The sequence below is a fragment of the Rhyacophila brunnea genome, unplaced genomic scaffold, assembly GCF_057557595.1.
Source record: "Rhyacophila brunnea isolate RB1 unplaced genomic scaffold, BYU_Rbru_1.0 scaffold_17, whole genome shotgun sequence".
NCBI classification, from domain to species: Eukaryota; Metazoa; Arthropoda; class Insecta; order Trichoptera; family Rhyacophilidae; genus Rhyacophila; species Rhyacophila brunnea.
In genome coordinates this window covers 33,353,194-33,377,665 of record NW_028232827.1, presented here as the reverse complement: position 1 = coordinate 33,377,665, position 24,472 = coordinate 33,353,194, and the positions used below count along the sequence as shown (strand labels likewise).

Genomic DNA, 24,472 nt, shown 5'->3' with positions numbered 1-24,472 from the left:
ATGTATATCTCTTACCCATTCTTATTGTATTAATAATTTTTTAGAATGAAAACTATGTATCTACTTTTTTTAATATCACAATAAAATTGTTTTCATTGCAATTATCAATAAATTAATGTATTACCTTATTAATTCAAGTGTCTTTCATGACATCTTTTGACTTGTCAATGATAAAATTTCCAATTAAATCATCAAGCGAATCTATATATCTTCTTTTAAATAATGAATCTGATTCGAGAAGACCCAAAACCAACTCTTTTCTTGATACATTTATAATCCTGTGATAATCTTTTTGATCTTGTAAAAGAATTTCAGCTGCTTTTGGCTCCAGCAGTGCCATCTGTTGAAGAACAATGGTCTGAACTAAAGCAAACTTTTTAAACGCTTCACAATCTTCCACGAACGAATCCCAAGACATGATTGAGCTTATTTTTAATCCATGTTCATTCAATTGTTGTTCTAATTGCGAATAATAATACTGAATTAAATCATTGTACAATAAACTCCTTTGATCACTTGTTAAATTCAAATATAAAAGACTCACAACGTCAGCTTGTAATGGTAAGCAAATTGCTGATTGAAAGTCGACAAAGATGCAATGAAGTGGCTTATTGCCTGAATAATTAAACATTAGATTGTGAGCCCATAAGTCCATATGAGAAATGACATTTCTTCGTAGTTTTGAAGGACGGCTTTGCTTCAATGCATCCTTAAAAAACTGCGGCCATTTTGATTTTACTTCTGTATAATATTTAGTACCTTTACCATACTTTTTTGATTCGCCTGCTGCTTCTAAACCGGCTTCGATACCTGTCGAATACCATCCGTCAAATTTGTACATGCAGTCTTTTAAAATATGAGAATATTCATCTGTTAAATTGTAATTTTTATTAGAAGTGGTGTTTCTCTTTGTTTCTTCATAAATGATGGATGACGCATGAAGTTCTGCCAAACTTTTGAGGGCTACAACGCAATGTTGTTTATCAAAATGAAGTCTCGAGTTTCTTATTGCGTATCCTTTCGTAATCAAGTCTTCAAAAACCATGAGGGTTTCGGAGACGAATAGTGCTGGTGTTCTGTAGCTAATGCATTCTGAAATTTAATCAGTTACATATTATTAATATCAAGCTTGTTAAATAATATGAAGACATATTATGTTGAATAAAAATGCAATCTATAACGTGGAAGACGTCGCATACAGCACCGTCCGGACACCCCCACTACCGTGCGTTCCCACCACAGCGCGTAGTAAACGTTATCACACAGACGGCAGCAAAGGGGTCGCCTATTTAACTGAGCAAGGCAATGTTTGACCTCCAGTTATTAATTAGAATTGAGTCGAGCCTGGCTTCGTTAAGAGATCTAATTCACCTAATTCACTACAATAGCCTTGCTTGCACTCTGAAAACGTATAAATGCGGTTAGCCGTAAGCCCTATTAGAATCAAGTGAGCTATTCGATTGACCTGGGTCAGTGGTCGGCAAACCACGGTTAGCGAGCCACATGTGGCTCTTTGACCCCTTGGGTGTGGCTCTGCCACAAATGACCACGTACGGGCTTAAACAGTGAAAGATATAACAGTCAAAATGTCTTCGAATATAATCAAACAGCAAGTCAAAAATCTTAAATTGGTTTCAGCTTTATCAATAGCAGTTGACGAGTCTTGTGACATAAATGATACAGCACAAGTTTCATGTTTTGTACGATTTATTTCATCTACAAGTCCTAAAGAAGAACTTGTAGGATTATTGCCACTCAAATATCAAACATATGGAGAGGATATTGCAAATGCTGTAATTGAGTGTATGGAAAAACATCATATTCCACTCGATAAAATTGTGTCAATTTCAACAGACAAGTTGGTATTACATTAAGTATGACCAGCGTAAGAAAAGGGGTTGTTGCTATTTTGAAAGAAAAAAAATCACGAGATACTTGCTTACCATTACACCATTCGTCAAGAAGAGCTTTGTGCGCAGACATTTGCAAAGTTATGGAATTGGTAATTAAGATTATCAACTCTATTATAATAGATAAAGCTTATGGATAAAGAATTATGGAGCTCTAAATTTGAACATCTCTGTGCTGATATGGACATGTTGGAGAAAAACAAATGTGAACATGTTTCACAGCACAAGTTTAGTAGTCTGCTTTGAAAGACCTGGAGAAGGAAGACATGATGATTTTTAATACCTGGAATAGTATTCCTGACTCATATGATCAGTTGAAAAAACTAGCGTTTGCTGTTCTTTCCCTTTCCGGTTCTACATATTCATGCGAATAATCTTTTTCAAGCATGAACCTTATCAAGAGTAAATTGAGAAGTCGTTTTATTGATGAGAACCTGGAATCGTGCCTAAAATTAAAGACAACAACATACAAACCTGACTTATCCAAACTTTTCAAGGAGATGCAAGGCCATTGTTCACATTAAGTGTTTGTTAGTCATTGTCATGATTTATTTTTATAGATACCTTACCTACAATTTAATTTGTATCAATAAATAAGATCATTATGTATTAAGAATGATATCACGTTAACAGTGTACCTACCTATCTAGTAAGTTTAAGAAATTTGGCTCAAAAAAAATCTCAATCGTTCTACTGTTGATATTTGGCTCTGTTGACTAATGAGTTTGCCGACGACTGACCTAGGTACATGGTCTGACTACGCCGTAGTTTCAGTATAAATTACCCCGCAAACTATTATACTCGCGTTGTATCAAATTATTGTAATGTAAAGAGTTAAAAGATAAAATATACCATACACACTTCGATTACGCCACGATTTATGATTTATTAATAAGAGGGAAGGAAGGAAGAAGCGTTCCATCCCGTAAAAATCTAAATTTTCCCATTGAAAGTGACCTTAAGAAATGCTTGGCCTTACATCACCAAAATCGACAAGCTAAGCACGCATATACTATTAAATAATCGAACGATCATACTCAGCCGATAGTAGCATGGACCAATTTTCTATTGGCAAATTAAGTTCAACTAGCATGAACAATAATTAATTAATCGGCCAATATGCTATGATTCTAGTCTTATCGTATTACCCGTATCATAATAATTACATTTATCATAACATATTATTATTTAAACTAACTTAACAGTGACATCTCTGCATTTGGTCAATAGTCTTTAAGAAATAACAAACATTAAAGGTAGAAGTTAGTCCTAGGCGACTGAAACAGGGGTTGCTGCTCTCGGTCTGCCTACTAGAGGCATGTAGCTGCCGAATACTAAGTTTCTATTGATAATTTCATTTACATTTTAAAGTGTTTTAATCAATCAATGCATATTATCTTAAATATTAAAAAGTGAATCAAATAAATTTAATAAGTTTCCTCTTAGGTATCGAAAATATTTTTAAATTCAAATAAAAATTTTCATCGTTTTGATTTATTTTATACTTAAATTTAGAAAAATTGATTGAAAAAGATACTAAATCTACTCACTTTGCACTTTTTCAAACTCCGGAAATATGATTCTATAAACATTGAGCTCGCGGCAGAAATCTATTGTGAAGTTTTTTCCCCGCTCCGTATCCGGCAGAGACTTGATGAATAAGAAGAGCTTCTTGGGCTTTCCTTTGATGTCCACGTTGATGGTCATTCTGAAATACTCGCCCTGATACCCGATCAAGCCGTCACTGGCGAACTTGATGTCAGTTTTTCCAAGAACTATGTCATTTTCATCGTCACCTAAATTGAAATACTTCTTCACCATAACTTTTAGCTCGCTGGGTTTGAATGTTTTATCACGTGGCCTCATATTTATTATGTTGTAAACCTTGTTAAACTGACAAGTATGGACCTACAAGAAAATTCAATTTCAAATTTATTTATTTTAATTATAGGTAGAATGGTGTCAAATTTTTCTGGCAGTGCAGGCGACTCATTTAGGTGTTGGTATCGTTACTATCAAGTCGGGGGTCTAGGATCATAAGGGCGAAACTACAAAAATGGCTGTTTTGAGTTAAATATTGCATTGTCTGGCTAGAACGCAGTTCTATCATATGTACAAAGATGAAACTCGTACGTATAGCGGTTTGCCAGATATTAATTACTTGGCGTATCTACAAATCAACATGGAATTTTAATGTCATATGGGTGAATTTCCTCTTACACCTGTGTGACTCTGACATTAATGCCGATTAATCAAGGACACTTCAACGTAAGCGGCGTTTCGCCTTTATGTCACTGACATGAAGTTTAGTTTATGGAAGTTTCGTAATTTTTAGTTTGGCGTAAGTTGTCAATTTGACTTAAGTAAACACTTGTTATCGGTTCATATTTGCATATCAACAATGTTTTGGAGAGGTAATGATTGTGAATATCTTTAAATAGAACCAACGTACAAGCATGCGAAGTAAGTAATTACTTATGTATATTTAAGTTATGTTATTTCGACTCCTAACCGGTCAAATTGTTTTTAAATGTACTCTGATTAAATATTTATATACTTACAGCATCATTATAAATCATGTTTTTGCAGATGGAAATACAGAATTGGAAGATGAAGAACTGAATGTTTTGAACTCAAATAATGTACCAGATAATACACCGACTAATGATTATAATTTCAAGGAGAATAACTCTGATAAACAGTTAACCTTGATGAAATATTTTAATAAATTGTTCATTTGTTCAGATATAGCTTTATCCACTAGCTGATTGTATTAAAAATACGATTTTTTTCTCAGACATGCATATTATCATCTTAGGAGTTACTTCGTGGTTGCAGAGCTTAAGATAATATTTTCGAGAGTTTCTCCCTGATACGTTACCAGGATGGCCAGAAAAATGACTAATGGAAAATAATGCAGAATATTCACTCATCATAAAAGACAGAATTGAACTCTATTATGTATTATGTAATTAATATTTTATATTTTTTTTAGAAAACCGGACTCAAAATATCTGTCTTTTGTATTAAAAATACTATTTCTTTTCTTAGACGTGCACATCATCCCAGAATTTACTTCGTGGTTGAATAGTGAAACAGGATTTTTTGAAGAGATTGTATTTGAGCCATTACCAGGACATTCGGAACAATTATTATTGTCAGTAGAAAATATATTAGAACCTACGCATGAACCACCATTATATGCTGAATTTAACCATGGTATATACCTCATAATATTATATTATGAAAACAGATAAAAGTGAGTTAATTCATCGATTTCCTGTAGAACAAACTCATTTACAGCATCTCAGGAATTACTACGTGTTTGAATAGCTCAACCGGTTTTTTGAAAAATTTAATGGATGCCCAGAAGAAATTACAATAAGAAATAATGTCGGTGATGTCCGATAATGTTCAATTCAGAAATAAGATTGTGTTTTTGATGAGTTAAATAGTAAACGAACACGTATTGCTAAGCCCTACGAACGGAAAAGAAATAAACATATAACTAATAGACAAAACGGAACGTTATATGTTTCAGTTACAGGTAAGCAAATTGAAGGAAGTTATTTAAAGCCCAAAGACTGTTCTAAATGTCCCAGAAAGTGCAATGAGAATTTTACCGAAACAGTACGGCATACAATGTTGAATTCATATTGGTCTTTAGGCGATATTGAAAAACAAAGACCGGATGGTGCCACAAGATGTTCATTATAAAACATAGTCGTTCCCAAAAAATCCGATAGTTAATCAAATGTTCTTTGAATCCGGGCACTCGCAAATGAAATGAGATTCCGTTCATGCGAGAATCGAAAACTAAAGCATTTGGATATAAATACCATCCATCCGCATGGTACTCTGCTGTTCAGATGGCACACAAAAAATACAATGTAACTGAGATGGATCAACAAGATTTTCTTGATTTTTCTGAATTACAAAAATGCATATAAGAAATATAGAATAAAATAAAGATAAAAAAGAATAAAAATAAGAAAATTGATGCGGATGGAGAAAGTGTTATACGATTCATACGGATTGATACGGATGGAGAAAATATGGATTTGACGAGCCATTCAAAATGCTCCCAAGTCATACGAAGAGAAACCAGAATAATTAGCCATTCATCTTTTCGACTCCAGCCTAAATATAACGCAGCACTTCCCTCACTGCGAAAAAGATACCAATGGGCATTATTCAGGAACAATATCATTATTTTTACAATTCTTTAAAGTTGTCAAATCTTGAAAATAATAAGGAAAACATGGATGAAGAAGATGCATAACAAAATTATGTATGTAGTTAGATTTAGAAATAGAATTTGATGAAAGATATTTCGCCTAAGAAATATTTACCAGTAACCTTATTTGAAAATATTTTGAGAGACAAAAGGGCGAATGTCTCCCATTAATTATATTTTTTTTTTTTCCAATCTAACTAATGTCTAAAATAACGATATTGATGCTCTAAATTACTCTTATGAATATGTTACAACAGCTTTAATTTTTTTTTTTTGTATTTTTACTGTGAAATTGTTTTTTTTAACAATAAAAACTGTTTTACCCTATTTTCCCATTTATCTCAGTACAGTGTTTTTGTAGTTTCGCCCTTATGATCCTAGACCCCCGAAGTGACACTAACACTGAACCAAAGTGATTTTGTCATAGCCGCAATGCCAGGAAAATCTATCCTCCCTCTACCTAGTGAACTTTACAAATTACACATTTAAAACATTAAAACTTGGCATAAAAGAGAAACAAATTAGTAAACATTAATTAGTGATATTTTAGGGTAAAATATTATTATCAGAAGAGAAAACACAAAAAACATAAAAAAGTACCGACATGGAAGTACACCGAATGAGCAAAGTAAACCAAAACCTGCAAGGCGGTCTTTGGAGTTCAACAAGCACGGTACTGGCTTCTCATAAAATAAGTTCCAGGTTTGACTGAGGTGAGGCGTTTAACTATGTATTTTCCAATTGACATATCATGTTTCGAGTGGTGATTTTACTTATGTGAATTGCCATGCAACTGAATTGAATGTGTATAATTAAATGAGACCGTTTTTATTTGTGGGATGATCACATATCGTCGTTGAAACTAGAAAATTGTGTAACTCCGTTTTAATCGAAAATTGACTTTGAATGCCATCTAGTGGCCGTTGATAATATCTATCCGTCTTGCAAATTTTGTAATTCCAGAAAAATTGTATCATTGTTTAATCATGGATGATTTCACTCCAAAACCATACATTTGTATAGGAAACCATAATGTTTTTTGTCTCTCCTGTAAAGTAGTGTTTTTGGAGTTACACAATTTTCTAGTTTCAACGACGATATTATAATCAACGCATTGAACGCCTTGAAAAAATGCATATACCTACTACCTGCTATGTAATCATCACATTAGCGGAAACACCACCTAATTGTTATTATCTAAAAACGAAGATATCAGCATTATCCTACTTTACCGGAGAGAAGCTCAATTAATCATTTATTTCAACATATCAGTGTAGTGAAGCTAGAGTGCACCGGGACGGTGCTCCAGCACTTCTCCAGACAGTTTTCAACAATATTAAGTTACACGCAATAGTTTTGAGAACCAGTAAACTGTATGTAAAAATACGAGGAAAGCGATTAGTCAGTTTAATTCCCAAGTGATTATGGGAAAATGCAATGGTTTTTAACATCCCGTTGCTTTGATTTTTTTGTCTATCTGTAATTATTGCTGAATTTTCAGTACATATCCGTTGAAATATCAAAACATGTGCATTAGAAAAAGCGGGGGGGGGGGGATTTGGATATTTAAAACTGTGACCCAGCACTATTTTGTTTAGCACTATACCACTGGATAGGTTGTTGCACAAATATTCTATGTCTAGTTTTACAGAAAATAGGTAGATAACTATTTATATTATACACAACAAATCTCTGCATCATAACTCTATGCTGTAAAAATATTATATGTCCAAATAGGGTAAATTATTGTCTACTTCATATATATAATAGGTACCTATGTCTATTCCATAAAATAATTGGACATACAACATCTGTGCACAAACCCATTTGATATCTAATCTATAGGTATAGAAAAAAGGATTTTCTTAGTCAACAGTTTCACTTATTACAAACCCAAGACTAATATTGTAACTTTAATTGCATTGATATAATAAAATGATACTACATACAACTTAATTATTGCTGGACTGTATTACACAGGCACTTAAAAATTACTTCCTATTATTGTAACACTCTTCTTATGACTTATGACATTTTCATTGTCAATTTGTTGTCAAGTCGTTTTAACAAAGGTATTATAGCTATACAGAGAATGACAAATAGGACATTTCAATTAATAACTACCTAGTCAAATATTGTGAATGACTGACGGGATCAAGTTACTTACTTTGCTAAGTCAAATCAAGATAAAATCTAACATAAATGAATGTTTGATAATTCCAGAATCGAATCAAGAATAATTTGTGTTTAAGTTATGTAATTATTTCTCATTTCTCTTGAACAAATAACTATTTTTAACATTCTGTAAATGAGGCATTATACCCCGTTTCCACGTGCATGGATTTACTGCTGACAGTACGTATTATCGCCGACGTAACAAGAAAATGCACGTGTAAACATGTATTATCCTGCAAGTTGCAAGATTGCATGCATGAATCGAAAAAGTTCGGAAGCTTCTGAATTTTCATGAGATAGTTGGGATTTGTTCGATATCTGCGCCTGAGCAGTAGAATGATAGTGGCGAACCTGCCGGAAAAAATGAACTACACCACGGAGAGACTCATTTTGAGGTTAACCGATTTTTAAGACTGTTAAATTTGTACAACGACGTAATTCTTGAATAGTTTCAGAATAGTAAATATAATTAATTCAGCTCTGTACGGCACTAGAATTTATATCTCAACATGAGGATTTGGTGTGAAGCATTGCGACGTGGAAAAACAAATATTTATTTTGTACATATGAAAAATTGATACTGTTTTATTACATCCAACTCTCTTAAATCACGTGCCTACTTTTGCAAACATCGCACAAATCAAAAACGTTGTAACTCGAAATTTGAGTAGGTCATTTGGAAAAGGTTGTAAGCAACAAAATATGACTTTTAATTAAGAAAACAACATTTTCTTATTTTTGCAGTAATTTATTAATATAGAATTATACAAAGTATTACAAAAAACCTGTTCGACTATCATAGACTTCAAACTAAAAAAATAAAACCTAAATTTAATTTCAACACTAAAAAATAAATAAAAATAACTGAAAACTACTTTATAATAACTTTCTGGCATTTCTGAGAATCTTGTTCTTCATATCACACCAGGCACACTAAAAATGTTGAGCTTTGTCTTGCGTACTTCCCGGGTCTTTTCGGATGTTACGGTACTAAAAATTCTCTATAATTCCTTAGTTAGAAACAGACTTGAGAGTGGGTCTATCATTTGCGCGCATCAGTTGAAGTACGGCCTTATGGTGGAGAGAGTCCAAAAGAAATTTTTGAGACTCCTTTACTTTCAGCTTTATGGATATTATCCGTGGCTCTATCCGACTGAGTTTCTCTTAGGTATGTAACAACACCCCCCTCAACGATACGCCACTGCGCACTTCGTTGATGAATTTTCCTAGCTCAGTCGGTGAGGGGTTATTAATAATAACGATGTTTCCTTTTGAAAAAGTCGGTAATGACTCGGTTTATTTTCAGTATGTATCGTCCAGTAGATAATATTTTTACAAGCCAATGTAGGTGAAGGCGGCAGACAAGTAAACGTGACGACCGATTACAGCGAACGCGAGAGATATTTCCCACCCGTAAGTAAACGGGATGCGAAACTCTCACCGGGGAGTACTTCGGCGTTCAAGAAGCGAAGAGATGAGCGGCGAAACTGGTGAGACTGGTCCAGAGTGTTTGAAGAGAGGCTGCTAGTAGAGAAGATGTTGTTCCCGAGAGATGATCCGGTAGACTGATAAAAGTCTCTCGGATGCGCCCTCTTTTATAGCAGCCTCCCTTATTCTAATTGGTCCAAAGAGATAAGAGGGGTGACCAAAGATTCTAATGTGTCCGTTAATTCGTACTGCGTAATATCTCTTGTTTATTTAATAGGAATTTACTGGTTTGTCAGAAGGACCAAGTATCAAGAGATAATATATTCTGTGCACGTGGATGGATATATTGACGTTATAAAATATCGTCTATCTAATTCTATGGATTTTATATGAATTTATTTAGAGCATTTAAATAGCTATCTCCGGCATAAACTCGCGGTTTTAGTCTTATGCCAGGAGTAAACACACGATTTGATTAGCGTTTAAATTACATGCATTTACAACTACTTACTAGGTACCTATTGACATAATAATAGGCCCTGTAATTATCCTCCATCAACCCTCACATAAATATTTGTGATTTTACGACGTATACCTGTCTGTTGCCTTTACCTTTTACAATTTTACATTTATAATGATAACAATTTATTCTTAAAACTACGTCTTATATAGTAATATGAAATAATATTTTACTATTTCCAACAAATAGCAAAATACTACTTCTCGCAAAGGAAATTCGGTTTCAATGTCTAAGGGTATATCGATCGGCGGTATGCCCCCACCTTGCCCGATTTATATCGCTGTCCCGCGCAGCTATATAAGGTCATGATTTTAATTTATTTGATCAGAAATTGGCGAAGCCCGCGCTGGTTGCAATCAAGAATTAATTCGTTCTTAAATATGCGAATTTCCTCATGCTTTATATTACAGACGATAACTATACTAATTATGAACACAAAAATCGAATAATATTTCATAAAAATTAAATTTAAAGGACTCTAGTGAAGTTATAAGTTTTTCTTTTCGTGCGTGAGACATTTTTGCGTACACACCGACGCACACACATACCCGCGCGTTGGCTGGTGTTGCCATGTTATACATTGATTCTATAATTATTAGTTTATTATTAACGAGTTTATAGATGGAAATATCATTCGATTAGTGTGTTCCACATAACATTTTATACATCTTATTATAACCTCTCGCTACTGCATTCGTCTCTTTATTTTGACAATCATTCTGGCCCATTTATACTAATATACAATTACATAATAAACTTATATCTAACATTTTATATTACATAATCACAGGTTTTATCTTATGGAACAAGGCAATTAACATACATCATCTGTCATTCGGTATTACCTTGTCCGTTTCAAATTGTGTCCCGTCCGATATATTTACATACCGAACGGTGACGTAAACCTGTGAACAAATAAAACAATTATATATGATTAGCCAAGGAAGCGCTTTAGGCGTTTTACTAAGCCGTATAGTTAGAGATCAGGTTTACATGTCGGCTTATTACTAATCAATTTATTAGGCGAAGACACCTACCTACAGGTAGGTGGTGACATATGCTTACATACTGTAGCTTAAAATTTAGAAGGGATCTTTATTTAGCTTCATAATATTTTCAGACTTATACGCGGCGTAAATGTGAACTCTGCCATTCTTGGTGGTGTTGGCTTGTGTGTATCTGATAATTACCTTAGGAATTGAGAGCATCCGTTGTTTGTTCTCCCAAGGTGCAGAACTAACCTGCCATTAGTGATGCCAATTGGGAGGGCAATAACCATATTTAATGAAATCGCTTCGGATATTGATATATTCCACTTACATGAAGTGATTTTAGGTGGACGTTGTTTTATAAATTTTTAAGATAGGGTCTATCGATAGTTCACCTTGTGTGCTTCCATCTACTTTTATTTTTGTTGCTTTATTTTATTTCTTTTCTTATTTTGTTTCTTATTTTATTACTTATTGTATTATTAAATCACATCTCTCTGTATTTTTATTTTAAAAATTGTTAACACTTATTTTATGTCATGTCGTGAACGCTTTGAATTTGTAATTTATTATGTTCATTATATGTAAAATAAATAAATTTGATTTGATTTGATTTGATTTGATATCCCGTCACTCTTCCATATATATTTTATATTTATAAGTTCGAGAATCATCACAATATCACCATGGTCCGCCATCTTATAACATTACTCCACTAACTGTCAAATGTAATTTTCAGCGGCATAAAAAAATGCTAGAATTACGTTTTATCGATTAAACTGTCTTTAAGCTCCAGTAAAACGTTTTTCCGTTGAAAAGTCTCGGATCATTTTGATGGTTATAACGTTGATCCAGGTTACATGCTCTATATTTTTTAATATTTGTTTTTATATTATTTAACAATCAGCCTGGATCAATCCACTGCTGTATGAAAATCTCTCCAAATTGATTCCATTCCTTTTGGTCCTCTGCATCACGTTGTCCCTTACTTCTGCTTAATTTAACTATAATATCATCAATGTATTGGCTGAAAATTTGTATTTACTAGTAGAGTAGAATCTCATTAATCTGACACTTTAGAGTCCCTGCCCTTCCAATATTGAGATGGGAAATCGTTTCTCGCAACTGAAGACCCAGCGTTTAACGGCCTATATACATAGTTAGCTGAAAAAAATAGCTAGCTTTAAGTATATAGTTCACTCGCAAATATCATCTGTAAGGGATCTTGGCATTATTTTTGACAGTAAACTGTTGTGTAGTAGCCATACGCTACCATTATTTTAACAAAGTGTTATAAATATTGGATGTTGTCTTTCCGGGGTTTTTTAGATGTTACGGTATTAAAAGTTTTTTTATAATTCTTTAGTTAGAAACAGTATTAAGAGTGGGTCTATTGTCTGGGCTCTGCATGAGTTGTAGTACGGCCTTATGATGAAAAGGGTTCATAAGAAATTTTTAAGAGTCCTTTATTTTAGGCTGTATGGATACTATCTGTAGCTCTAACCAACTGACTTTCTGTTAGGTATGCTTACATACTATAGAAGAGATCTATATTTAGCTATGTATTTTTTCCGACCTATATGTGGTGTAAATGGAAACTTTGCCATTCTTGGTAATATTGCTGATGTATCCCTGATAATTAATTGGGAGCAACCGTTATTTGTTCTCCCAAGTTGCAGAACTAACCTGCCACTGGTAATGCCAATTGGGAGGGCAATAACTGTTATTGTGATATTGATGTATACCACTGATGTGAGGTGAATTTAGATGGATGTTATTTTTAAGTTTTTAAGGTAGGGTCTAAATTAGTTCACTTGGTATGTATATTTTTTTCTCATGTTATTTACCCTGTATTTTACAACGTTTTTATTAGCTCGTATTCTTGTTTGTCCGGTGGTTGTTTGTCCAGTACAAATCTTGCAATCGATTTTTAACTAACTTCCTGACTAGCTAGACATTTGAAGCCTTTAGAATATACCAGAACACGATCCCAATGCATTATTTTAATACTTTTAGCCATCTTTAAGCAGAATTGAATTCATTTTCAGTTAATTCTGTTTTGTATGGAAAGTTATTTCAGAAAAATCCGTAAAAAGTAAAAGACTATTATTGGTTGCTAAGGGGGTGGTCCTAGAAACTAAATTATTAATATATACATCACAATACATACAATATGTATATATAAATGACATTTCAGTATTCTATATTTGTTTGTTTGTTTGTTTTTTATTTACATTTTGAACATATTGAGCATAATAATTCAACAGAAAATTTAGAAACGTTGTATATTAAAAGTTCTTTTTATCTTGTAATTATTTATTTAAATATTGTAAACACTTATTTTTCTTTGTTTTTTATGTCATGTTGCGAAGGGATTATATTTGTAATCTGTCATGTTCAAAAATAAATAAATTGAAATTTGAAGTATTTTATTTATCTAGGTACCGAGAGCGTCACTGGTTATTTTCTGAGAAAGCATCTCCACTGTAGATGGCTTTGTGTAAAAGAGAACGCCTTGGACAAGCGGGACAGGGACACATTTTATACACTGTCACTCGGCTGATTACCTGTGGGCTATGGTGACTTGGACCTTTACCTTCATGCAGCCGACATTGAGTCAACTAATAGAAAGCAAAGCGGATAATAGATATTATTGTTTTAGCCGGCTCGCATATCTAAACTCGTCTCGTCTACAACGTGTTGAATTCGTTATCGTTATTCACAAAACAAACATTGCCAAATGGAGTTCCGCACATTGATGGAATGCGACATTTTAGTTAAAATGAAAGTTAGTAAAAAAAACCACTAGTGCTGCTAGTAACAAATCGCATGGGTCTCGGGCTGCGAGTCGAAGCCGCCAGTCCGCATACGCACTCGCTACGAATTGGTCATTCCTATACTGGTTTGCCGGTCGCTGCATCCCATATATCCACGTTTCGAGAGGTTACGCGCGACTGACGCCAGGCGCCTATGTGCCTTCATATGCAACATCGGTGCAACGTTCCTAGAAGGTTTGATTTATGGCTGTGCGGCAGACGAGGCGAGTTTATATGTGCGAGCCAGTTTAATGATTAAATTTGACTATATTGAATATTTTATGTAACTAATGCATTATTGAATACGAAATGTATAATAAAGAATATCATTAATATTTAATTTGCATTTTTTCATCTGTACATAGTGTAAAATGTAAAGGGTTCACTTTGTCCAGGTCCAGTTGTGGACAACATTAACGTATACTAAGGCTCGCAATAATTAGGCCTGTTTGGTCACGTGCACATGATAAACACTTATGCTCAGTGACTCGTAGGTGCTAATAGACAATGTTTTAGTTTTTGTTAATTTAAAGGGTGACAATGCAGGATTCGGCAGAAGCATTAAAATATTTTTATATGGACTGTAATTGAGGTGTCTAATAACAAAAACATATACAAAATTTAATATTAGTGGGTAATAACATTTTTGTCCGACTGATTGGTTCTTTTTCTATCGTAACGTGTTGTTACCGCCTAAACCATGGCATCCTCAGAGGATCCAAGGCCATGAGGCCTGAATCATCATAGGGCAGATTCATGCAAACATGAGCAGATCGACCGCGAGACAAATTTCTAGCCCGTAAGCTTAGATGTATGAAAATTTATAGTCATCCTTTTGGCAACTTCAACAAATGAAATCATTCTAGCCCTTAATGTATGTAAAGTCCTGCATTTTTTTATACCTACATTAATTCTAGAAGCAAGCAAAGTAAAACCTAGCGTCATTATAAATTTTATACCTACTTATTCAATTTTAAACATACAAGCAAGCTGTAATTTTAAAGCCAATAAATATTACCATAATAACTCCAGCGATGTACTTTGCAAAGAAATATTTTAAAATTATACCTGCTAGCCTACTAGGTACCTAGTAAGTAGGTAATAATTTTTTGAGCCAAGTGAAAATTCGGAGAAATGCCACAGACTCAGTCAAGGTTATGCTTCGAAACCCGAGTACCTACAAGCTTAGGGTTGAAAAGCGCACCCTCTGTCATTTCCAGCAAAAGAATTTTTGCAGATTGTGATATTTTTTTTGTTGTTTTTTGAGAGTTGCCTGAAGCCTCGCAGAGACAAACAAAGGGACATTCGGTCCGCGACCCTTGACGGCATCAGCCACTAATTTACCTATTTTATAAATATTCATTTTATACGCTGTACATCTTAGATTAAAGAATACTGTAATTACATGTTATTAAAATTAAATGTATTTTGCCAAATAAAACGCTGTTTTCGCCCGTAGTTCCGCGTTGTCAATGAAGCACGCATGTCGAAAGAAGCCAGCAGACGAACACCGTGACCTTTAATTCATCAGGGGAGTCCAGCGCATCATCTTACACCCCCCCCCTTTCGGAGGTGACAGTGTGAACATCTATTATTTTGTATCACTTTAAATAAACCTTTTTTCCCTGTGATTTTTGGAAGTTTATAAACCATTACAATATATTGTGTGAAATTGCACATAGAATATTGACGTATTTTTTGTTAGATTTTTACCATATCGTCGCTATAGGATTGGTTTCCCGAATATCCGTTTTTGTCGAAATCGACCTTTTAATTCAGAATGTTCTAGAACCATCCCTTTCTTTAAATTACTTTGTAATGGTAATGGATACATCATTCATATACTGTAAAAATAACAATTTAAATATCTCCATGTATTTAAATATAGGATTATGAAATTTGTTTTTCGTCTCCTGAACATTTGGTCTATTCGGGAAACCAATCCTACAGCGACGATATGTGGACAAATCAATTTTTGTTATTAGATGTACTAATTATTGTTTGTTAATTATTAATATCACCCAACTCCTCTGCCAGACCCTGTATAATAAAAGTGTATCATAATTATTATAATATATAATCCGTTTTCTTATAATCTTTCTTTGGCAGGTCCGCTTCGCCCAGGATTCCCCCAATTGGTCCTCATTACATGTTGTCATATTAAAAAGAAAAAGATACATTATATCTATTAGCTAATATCATTTATTATGTATAATTCGATCAAATCATCAATATTAGACATCATTCTGTCGCAAAAGATACGATCAGTTTTTAATTGGCCAACGAGGACCTCTCTTGGCTCATTGATAAACTTCATAAAGTGTTCAGAATTGTTTATAGTGTTTTCAGTTTCACTCGTATCCGAAAATATAAACTGAAAAGTAACAATACTTTGCACAAGTCCCCATTTCTTGTACTCATTACAACATATCCTAAACTCATTCCAAGGAAATATGTCTTCGATTTTTATTCCGTTTTCTGCTAGTCTCTGTGATAATATAGTGTAATAGTGGACTAACAAATCTTCTAAGTATTTGTCTCTTGCGTCTTTGCTAAGATTCATGTAAATAAATGGTAAGATGTCCGCCGCTGGCACAGTGAAACGGCACGCTTGATAATCCACAAAAATACATTGCAACGGGTTACCGTTACTGTCATGACGGAACATTAGATTATTGTTCCATAAATCTAAATGACACAATACATTTCTTTTTGTGTCTGATATTGAACACTGCTGTAGGCCATCTTTAAAAATATTATTCAAATGAAGTTGTACTGTATTAAAATGTCTCGAATTCTTTCCGTATTTTTCAGACTCTTCCGCTAGAAGTAAAGTTGTTGCGATACCAATTTTAAACAAATGGTGATAAGCAAAGCACGCCTTGTTTGCATCATTTTTGAATTCTTCGTGAAGTCTGTACGGCTTCTTTTTAAGAGTTGATTTAGATTCTTCAAGAATGATAGACGCCGCGTGAAATCGGGCCATACTCTCCAGTGCGATCAGAGTATGCTCTTTATCCAATGTTTCTCTGAGATCTTGCATTTGGAAATCCTTTAAATGAAGGTCCTCAAAGACTAAATCATCTTTCATGATGAGATAATATTTGGGATGCCATGCTGTAGAATCTGGAATTAAAAAATGGATAACTCACACAAAAATTATAATGATTATTAAATTTAGGGCCTGATGCACAGAATGTCGATGTTAAGTAAAAACAGCACTATGCATTGATGAAAGTGGAATGACAAATAAACAAATAATGACTTTATGGTAATTAGAAGTTTTGTCATTTTTTAAATTACGATTGACAGTAAGTAAATCATTCAAATATATTTTTCAATTATTAATATACAATTGTAAAATAATGAAATCTACCGTGTCCGGAAACTTGTACGTATGCAGTTTGCCGTATTACACTTCACTGTGAAATGTTGTATCGGAAATATATGGCTGTATATTAAAAACCGTCAAACCTCTTTGGGTCGTATAGTACTGACATAAAATTCATGTCTAAATAAAACACGGTTCTTGTCGGTTTACACTTTACAGGAAGCCAGCAGCAAACAAATTTTGAAAATAGCAAATTACTGAATTATTTGTTAGGTTAGGTTAGGTTTTCTTTCTTGAATTCATGAATTTTGCCAAAATCTGCTGCAAAAACTGAATTAATGTTCATATTAAATCTAATAAAATTGGAGACCGTATAATATACGGTCATCTCTTTCCGATAAGAAAGCTCACGACAAACTGTGCCACAATGAATTAATGTTTTACGTACAATTTACATGTAACCGAAATATACACAATAAACTTATTCATTCCTTTTTGGTGTATATAAATTTGTGGATAATCAGTATCTACTCAATAATAATCCTGATTTATCCCAAATTATATATCTATTTACTTGATTTCTGTTTATACAATGTAATTATTTGACAGCGGCTGTCATTTTTGTTTCAATTTCGGTGCCACTTTTATAGTGAAGACTTATTTATTATCTCTTCTCTATCCGAAAATTGGTTGATCAATGCATGCGTCGACTTATTTCAATAAGTACTACTATGCATTAGGCCTTCAGTTAATGGAGTTTACGATTGAAGTTTGTTACTGATAAATAAAATGCTTTTAGAGATTATACGATTGCATTAATTGTGACATGTAAAAACTCTCACAAAAAAAAAAACAAATTGATATATTGAAACAAAAGAATGTGAGATTTGAAAAATGAAACAAAAGAGCATCATATTCTTTTAGTAGGGGAGAGCAGGTAGGATTCGTACACAGGGAGCATTCGTACAGTGGCAATATCTTCACTATCCAATTCATTGGCGTGCTCACGTTTGTGTGTGTGACTCCCGCTCATACTCATAGTGTAACTGCGGGGCAGGGCATCAGTGCGGCCAACAGCTTCGACGGAGCACGCCGATACGTGTTTTAGCTCTACGTAAGTATTTTTTGTATTCACCTTTGAACACGCTTAACGGTTATAAGTTTTGCACGAATGTTATAAGTGACTTAGTATAGTTTATGAAGTGATAACTTCGTTTAATATGTAAATAGTCATTTTAGACTAACTATAGCGGTTATTTTTATTTTCAATTAATTTGTTGATTTATCGGTTTGGGGTACCTTCGTGCAGTTATGAGTGGGGTAGATTCGTACTGTACGAATGCTCCCCATTCCTAACTGCGTGGCAGTAGAAAGATTGTTCGCCAAAAATATTATTGTTACAGAACCATGCCGCGAATATATGTGAAAAAGGGGACAAGAACAGGAGACGTTGATGAAGATGCAATGATGCAAGATGCAGCCGTTAGAATCCACGTAAGGTGGAAAATCAACTTCTACAGCGGGCCAAGATGCCAATGTGCCAGAAACTCTACCTGCAGAAACAGAGATTACTTAACAAGATCTTCCATGGAGCTCAGCGCCAGTATTACCCTCCTTGCTATCACCTACAACTGCACATGCATCTTCATCAATTGTAGGATTAATAACTCCAGAAATAATCCGGTCCTATCCCAGAGAGGACAGAAATGCGTTAAAAAAGTCGAAGAAAGGAAAACTACCAGGAAAATCGAGAATATATACAGATACCCCTGAAAAAATAGACTAGAAGAAATAGAAAAAGCAAAAAAGTTTAAGAAGCAAAAGCAAGAGAGGAAACAAAGGGTTAAGGAGATGAAGCGAGCATTACATTTACTGTCAGATACAAGAACCAAAACAAAGAGACAAAAGAAAACTTCATGGACAACTAAACCAAAGAGGCAAAATAAAACTGTAAATACTGGTAGTCAGAATGAAACTGATTGTGAGGATGAGGCTAATCTGAGTTTAAGAGAAAATTCTTGTTCCCCCATCGAAAAGACATCTGGAGGATCGGATACTGACAATGAAACTCCAGTTACGTCAGAGAACATCAAAGAAGAACGCTTTGTGATAGTAGAGTTCAAGAAAACAAAGACCGTTTTATATTATCTTGGGCAGGTGCTTAAAAAATATAGTCCCGTTGAATACAAAGTTTCATTTTTGAGGAAAAAGCCTCATACCTGGAAATTTGTCTTTCCCACTACCAAAGATGAAGGAACAGTTTACATATCAGATGTGGTATGTGTTTTCCCGCTATCAAAATCTGCTTTTACAGCAAGAACAGCCCGGATAATATTTAGCTTCGAAAAAGACTTGTCTATATATAATGTAGGATAGTACAACTATTAAATACATAAGATTAAGACCTATTACTCTAATGGTAAATTTTATAATGTTGATTTATTCGTTCCTAAGTGTTATGTTTTTATGAATAAGTAGTTATAAGCACTTTAAAAACAATAACTGTTAATTATTATTACATGAAGGCTGATTCTGTGTTAGCTTTGATCTCAATACATGATTATATTACATTGAATAAATAGCATTTTCTTTGACTGTACGAAGGTTCCCCATTATGTACGAATGTGCCCCACACTATGTACGAAGCTACCCCACGTGTGGGGTAGTTTCGTACGTTTTCCATTTTTCAGAAAAGTTACCGTAGCTTCGCCATGCTGATTTGTATCTAAACTACACTTCACTATTATTAAAGCCAAATATATTAGATATAGAGCAGCATTGAAGTTATTTAAAAATATCTTACAGTTTTGTTTTTATACGGCTTAGAGTAAAAAGTGTACGAATCCTACCTGCTCTCCCCTACAGTGTTGCTAACATTTAGAACTTTAAATGTCAATGTTTTTTCACCAATATAAATTAAATTCTAAAAACCATTTATTAAAAAGTATATCAATTTCAACTCACCTTTCTCACGTTTAAATTGACTAAAAATTCCCCCATAAACCATCGCTTCTCGTTCAAATGTCCCATATTGTGTATTGAAATCCGCTCTATTCTGATTATCTCTCGGAATGGATTTAACAAACAGAGAAACCTCAGATATAATTCCGTCCAAAGCATATTTGATTGTCAATTTAAAATGGTCTCCAAGAAAACCCAAGAAAGTGTCACTAGCTGGCCGGAGATCAAATCCTTTGAGAACAAAATGGTCTGTGGAGAGGTAATTCTTAAGTACTTCGTTCACTGCATCTGATCCGAGAGGCTCTGAACTATCGTTGTTACCTTCTATAGAGGCCATCTTAGGATGAGTAACAGATTCGCATGCATAAAAAGTATTTATATAATCATTCTATTGTTATATAATATTTTGATTTACATTGGGCAGGTTTGACATAATATTTCCGTACCAATATGGTAGAAGCATATAAGTCGTGTTTTGGCGATTTTGAGATTTGAATGCCAATATGTCAAAAAATGCTTACTTTATGTTATGGCAAAAGCAAATATCTCTAAAACCTATAGATTTCTCGTAAAACGACTTGGAAAAACAATACATGTCATAAAATGTCAAGCTCTAACAGGCCAAAAGCATATATCTCTGACATATACGCTTTTGCATAATATAAAATTTCAAACTCTAACAAGGCAAAAGCATATATTGTCGTCATACAAGAGAAAGTGACCAAGTGTAAAATAGTAAATTGTTCAGGAGAGCCATTTTAACATTTGTAATCTACGAGTATCTAACAAATCCTTATATTGCATTCACATTTCTGATTATTTTTGTGGGTGTAGATATGATATTTACTTTCAAAACGAAATTATAATATTATAAAAAATCATTTTTGTTCTAGCTTTTAAAAATACAAAACGAAGTTGGTCATTTTTACCACCCATGAATTAATGGAAAAATTGCAGATGGTCACTTTTCATTCTTGGAATAAAGGTGAAACAAAAATGAAGTATTTTTCTTTTAAATTGACTTTATTTCTAGTGCATTCTGAATAGAATGGCGAAAATAGAACACATTTTTTTTAATTTTCGATGGAAACTATACCCAGTTGCTTTACATGAAAAAGTACAACAGTCACAAAAATATACATAAAAATGATATAATGTAAAAAATTACTCTGCTTCAGATTCAGAATCCAAGTTTGATTCTGGTGCCCTGTCTGGCATGTTATGTCCAGCAAGTAATCTGTACCATCCATGATAATCACGAGGAATTGCTCCAGTATCACACAGCTTTACTAAATCCCTCTTTTTTAACCTGGTTATAGTGAGTTCTTCTTTGACTAAGTATTTTAATGGGGAAAACGTGGTGGCTGACTTCGTCCAAACACTGACAGGGTTTGAAAATCGTCGTTATATGAATACTTATAGAGAATGTGTCCTGGTCTGTCATGATCATACCGATTTTTCATAATTTTGGCAGCAAGTAATTTAAGATCTTCTTCGGCCATATCAGCCCTTTAGTTAGAGCATATGGACACCAGGCGCCTCCAAGAATCTCTGTCGTTCGTCTTCCTGCATTGTTCCAGGTCAAACTAGCATCCCGTAGCTTTGCCGTATAAACTTTATAGATAGTATTTAGCGGCCTTCTAGGACGCTGGAATCTGGTTCGTTTGAAGAACAGGCAAGCCAGGTTGAAATTCTGGTCCAACGTCGCCTCTTCACTCTCTGAAGAAAGGCTGCTTGGTGCGTTCTTTAATCTGCTCGTTGCTCATAAAGTCATACACACCGAACACCCAGTATCCGTCACAAATATCTTTTTTCGAAGTTCAGTATAAGGTTGCTCTGAGCCTTCGTAAGGTGTCATGATTCGCTACCGTAAAGCAGCACCATCAGAATGCAAGCGTCGAATAGGCGGCATTTGGTTCTTAACTCATTCACTGCATACGGCTCACTATTTTTATTTTTATTTTGTTGGCATTGAGCTGCTCTGAAGATGTTTATGTTTATACAATTGATAAAAAAAATAGATTCCAACTCACCTCTGTCTTGGTTTTGACACATTTCCACCATTAATTTACTTCTACAACTCGTTTTATGAACGAATTTTATCACTTTACAATGAGAAAAAATTGAAAAGCCAAACGTTTCGTAAGAAATATATGACTAACTTCGCGGCGTTGAGAATAACTACTACAAGGAAAACTGCCCAACTGTCACTTGGTCATTTTTTATTGTAAAAGATTACAAAGAGAAATGACTATGTGTCCAATAGTCAATTTTGCTTGGCAATAAAATGTGTTTCAATGCAGATAGTCATTTTGATAAATTCGAGATAGTATGTTTCCAGGGTGAAATTCAGTTGGTAATTTTTTTCCAGACAACCATTATGTTAGTAAGATGTCAAATAGTCAAAAAAACCAATTTCGTAAAAAATGCACTTGGTCACTTTCTCTTGTATGACGACGATATGTCTGACATATACGCTTTTGGCATTAAAAAATTACGCATGCGCAGACTTATCTATGGTATTCTGCATTTTTGGCAGCTGTCTTTACTGAATCTATAAAATTAGCAATACAGAGGGACTGGAATATAAAGTATGCAAAAAAATGTTTCAACATGTCTTTGGAATCACTGTAAACAAAGTAAAGATACAGGATTTATTGGTAATGATAATCGTGGAAAACACGATCCCATAAACAAGTGTAGCTGCAGAATAATAAGCGATCGAATATCTATTGTTTATAAAAATATCAAATTACTTTGCAGCAATGTATTCCCAGCGATCCGTTTCCAGTAAACAATTCAGCTAGACAAGCAAGTCGATTAGGCGAAATAAGAGACGGTGTATTATTACATCATATCACAGTACATTATACCATTACGGTGTATGAGCTGAATAAACATTTCTCATAGTATTTTCTTACAACTGTAATAACAAATAATATTTCTTTTCGCTACTCAATTTAAAATGCTGACTCTATATTTAGTTCAATAATATTGAACTAAATATAGAGTCAGCATTTTAAATTGAGTAGCGAAAAGAAATATTATTTGTTATATAAAATTAACACATTAACATTAAAATTCTGTTACATAATCATATTATGATTATGTAACAGAATTTTAATGTTAATGTGTTAATTTTTATTGTATAAATAACGAAGAACAATTTATCTCAATGTCACTCGAATCAGAGTACTTAGCTAGTAACTATCATGTATAATATACTATTGTACCGATACGCTGCTAATAAATCTCACCCCGCTACATCGTAGACTTCATCATTATCATCATCCTCAACCTACACATCGAACACCACACACCGAGTGACCCCAACAGTGGTGAACCCGACGTTCCACGCAACCGCAAATTCAACATTTTCAAGACAATGCCGAGAGGATATGACGACACCTACAGCCCCGCCGCAACCAGTAACAGCGAACTTATGGAAGAACTGATTGAGACCAGGATGCGGAAACTTACATTATCATTGCACGAGCAAATGACAAGGTTCCGAGATGAAATCGCCAGCCCCAAACACAAGAAAACAAACGAAAGGGAAGAAGTTACTGCACACATAAAAAGCTTTCCTAAACATGAAAGTCATTATTCACGTTGTCGCACATCCAAAGAATACCTGTCTAGAGAGCTAAACATATCAAAAATGTTTGAAATGTATTGTGATATGCAAACAGAAAAAAAATATGATTCCTGTGTCATATAGTATGTATGCTTCAATTTTTAAAAACACCGGATATATATTTAAAGTACCTAGCAAAAACACATGAAAAACTTGTGATACATACAATATTCAATTAAAATGTGCAACAAATTTAAAAATAAAACAAAAATTGGAAACCGACAAGTTTGCAAGTGGCAGATGAAGGTTATGAATTTAAAAAAAAAAGGATAACACCAAAGCTCTCTAATCTGAAGGTAAAATTGCTTTTTTGGCATTCGACCTGCAGCAGTGTTTGCCAACGCCTTCTCTTAACTCAAATATAGTGTACTATAAAAGGCAATTGTACACATATAATTTGACCGTAAGAAATTGCACATCGAACCAAACCTCATGTTATATGTGGCACAAGGGAATAGCTGCAAGAGG

The 24,472-nt window shown here is 34.0% G+C and overlaps 2 protein-coding genes across 2 annotated transcripts; both read right to left on the bottom strand.

Moving 5' to 3' along the window:
• LOC147073983 (uncharacterized) lies at window positions 1-8,215 on the bottom strand. Its single transcript, XM_085944238.1, has 3 exons — window positions 8,097-8,215; window positions 3,461-3,818; window positions 1-1,092 (listed from the first exon to the last, which is right to left on the bottom strand). Exons 2-3 carry the CDS (start codon window positions 3,774-3,776, stop codon window positions 134-136), a joined length of 1,275 nt encoding a protein of 424 aa, XP_085800364.1. The 5' UTR covers window positions 3,777-3,818; window positions 8,097-8,215; the 3' UTR covers window positions 1-133.
• Window positions 8,216-15,866: 7,651 nt separating this feature from the next.
• Window positions 15,867-20,770, bottom strand: LOC147073982 (uncharacterized). The gene is made up of 2 exons (XM_085944290.1): window positions 20,371-20,770; window positions 15,867-17,201 (listed from the first exon to the last, which is right to left on the bottom strand). The coding sequence occupies exons 1-2, from the start codon at window positions 20,702-20,704 to the stop codon at window positions 16,264-16,266; spliced, it is 1,272 nt and encodes a 423-aa protein (XP_085800416.1). The 5' UTR covers window positions 20,705-20,770; the 3' UTR covers window positions 15,867-16,263.
• Window positions 20,771-24,472: the final 3,702 nt, after the last annotated feature.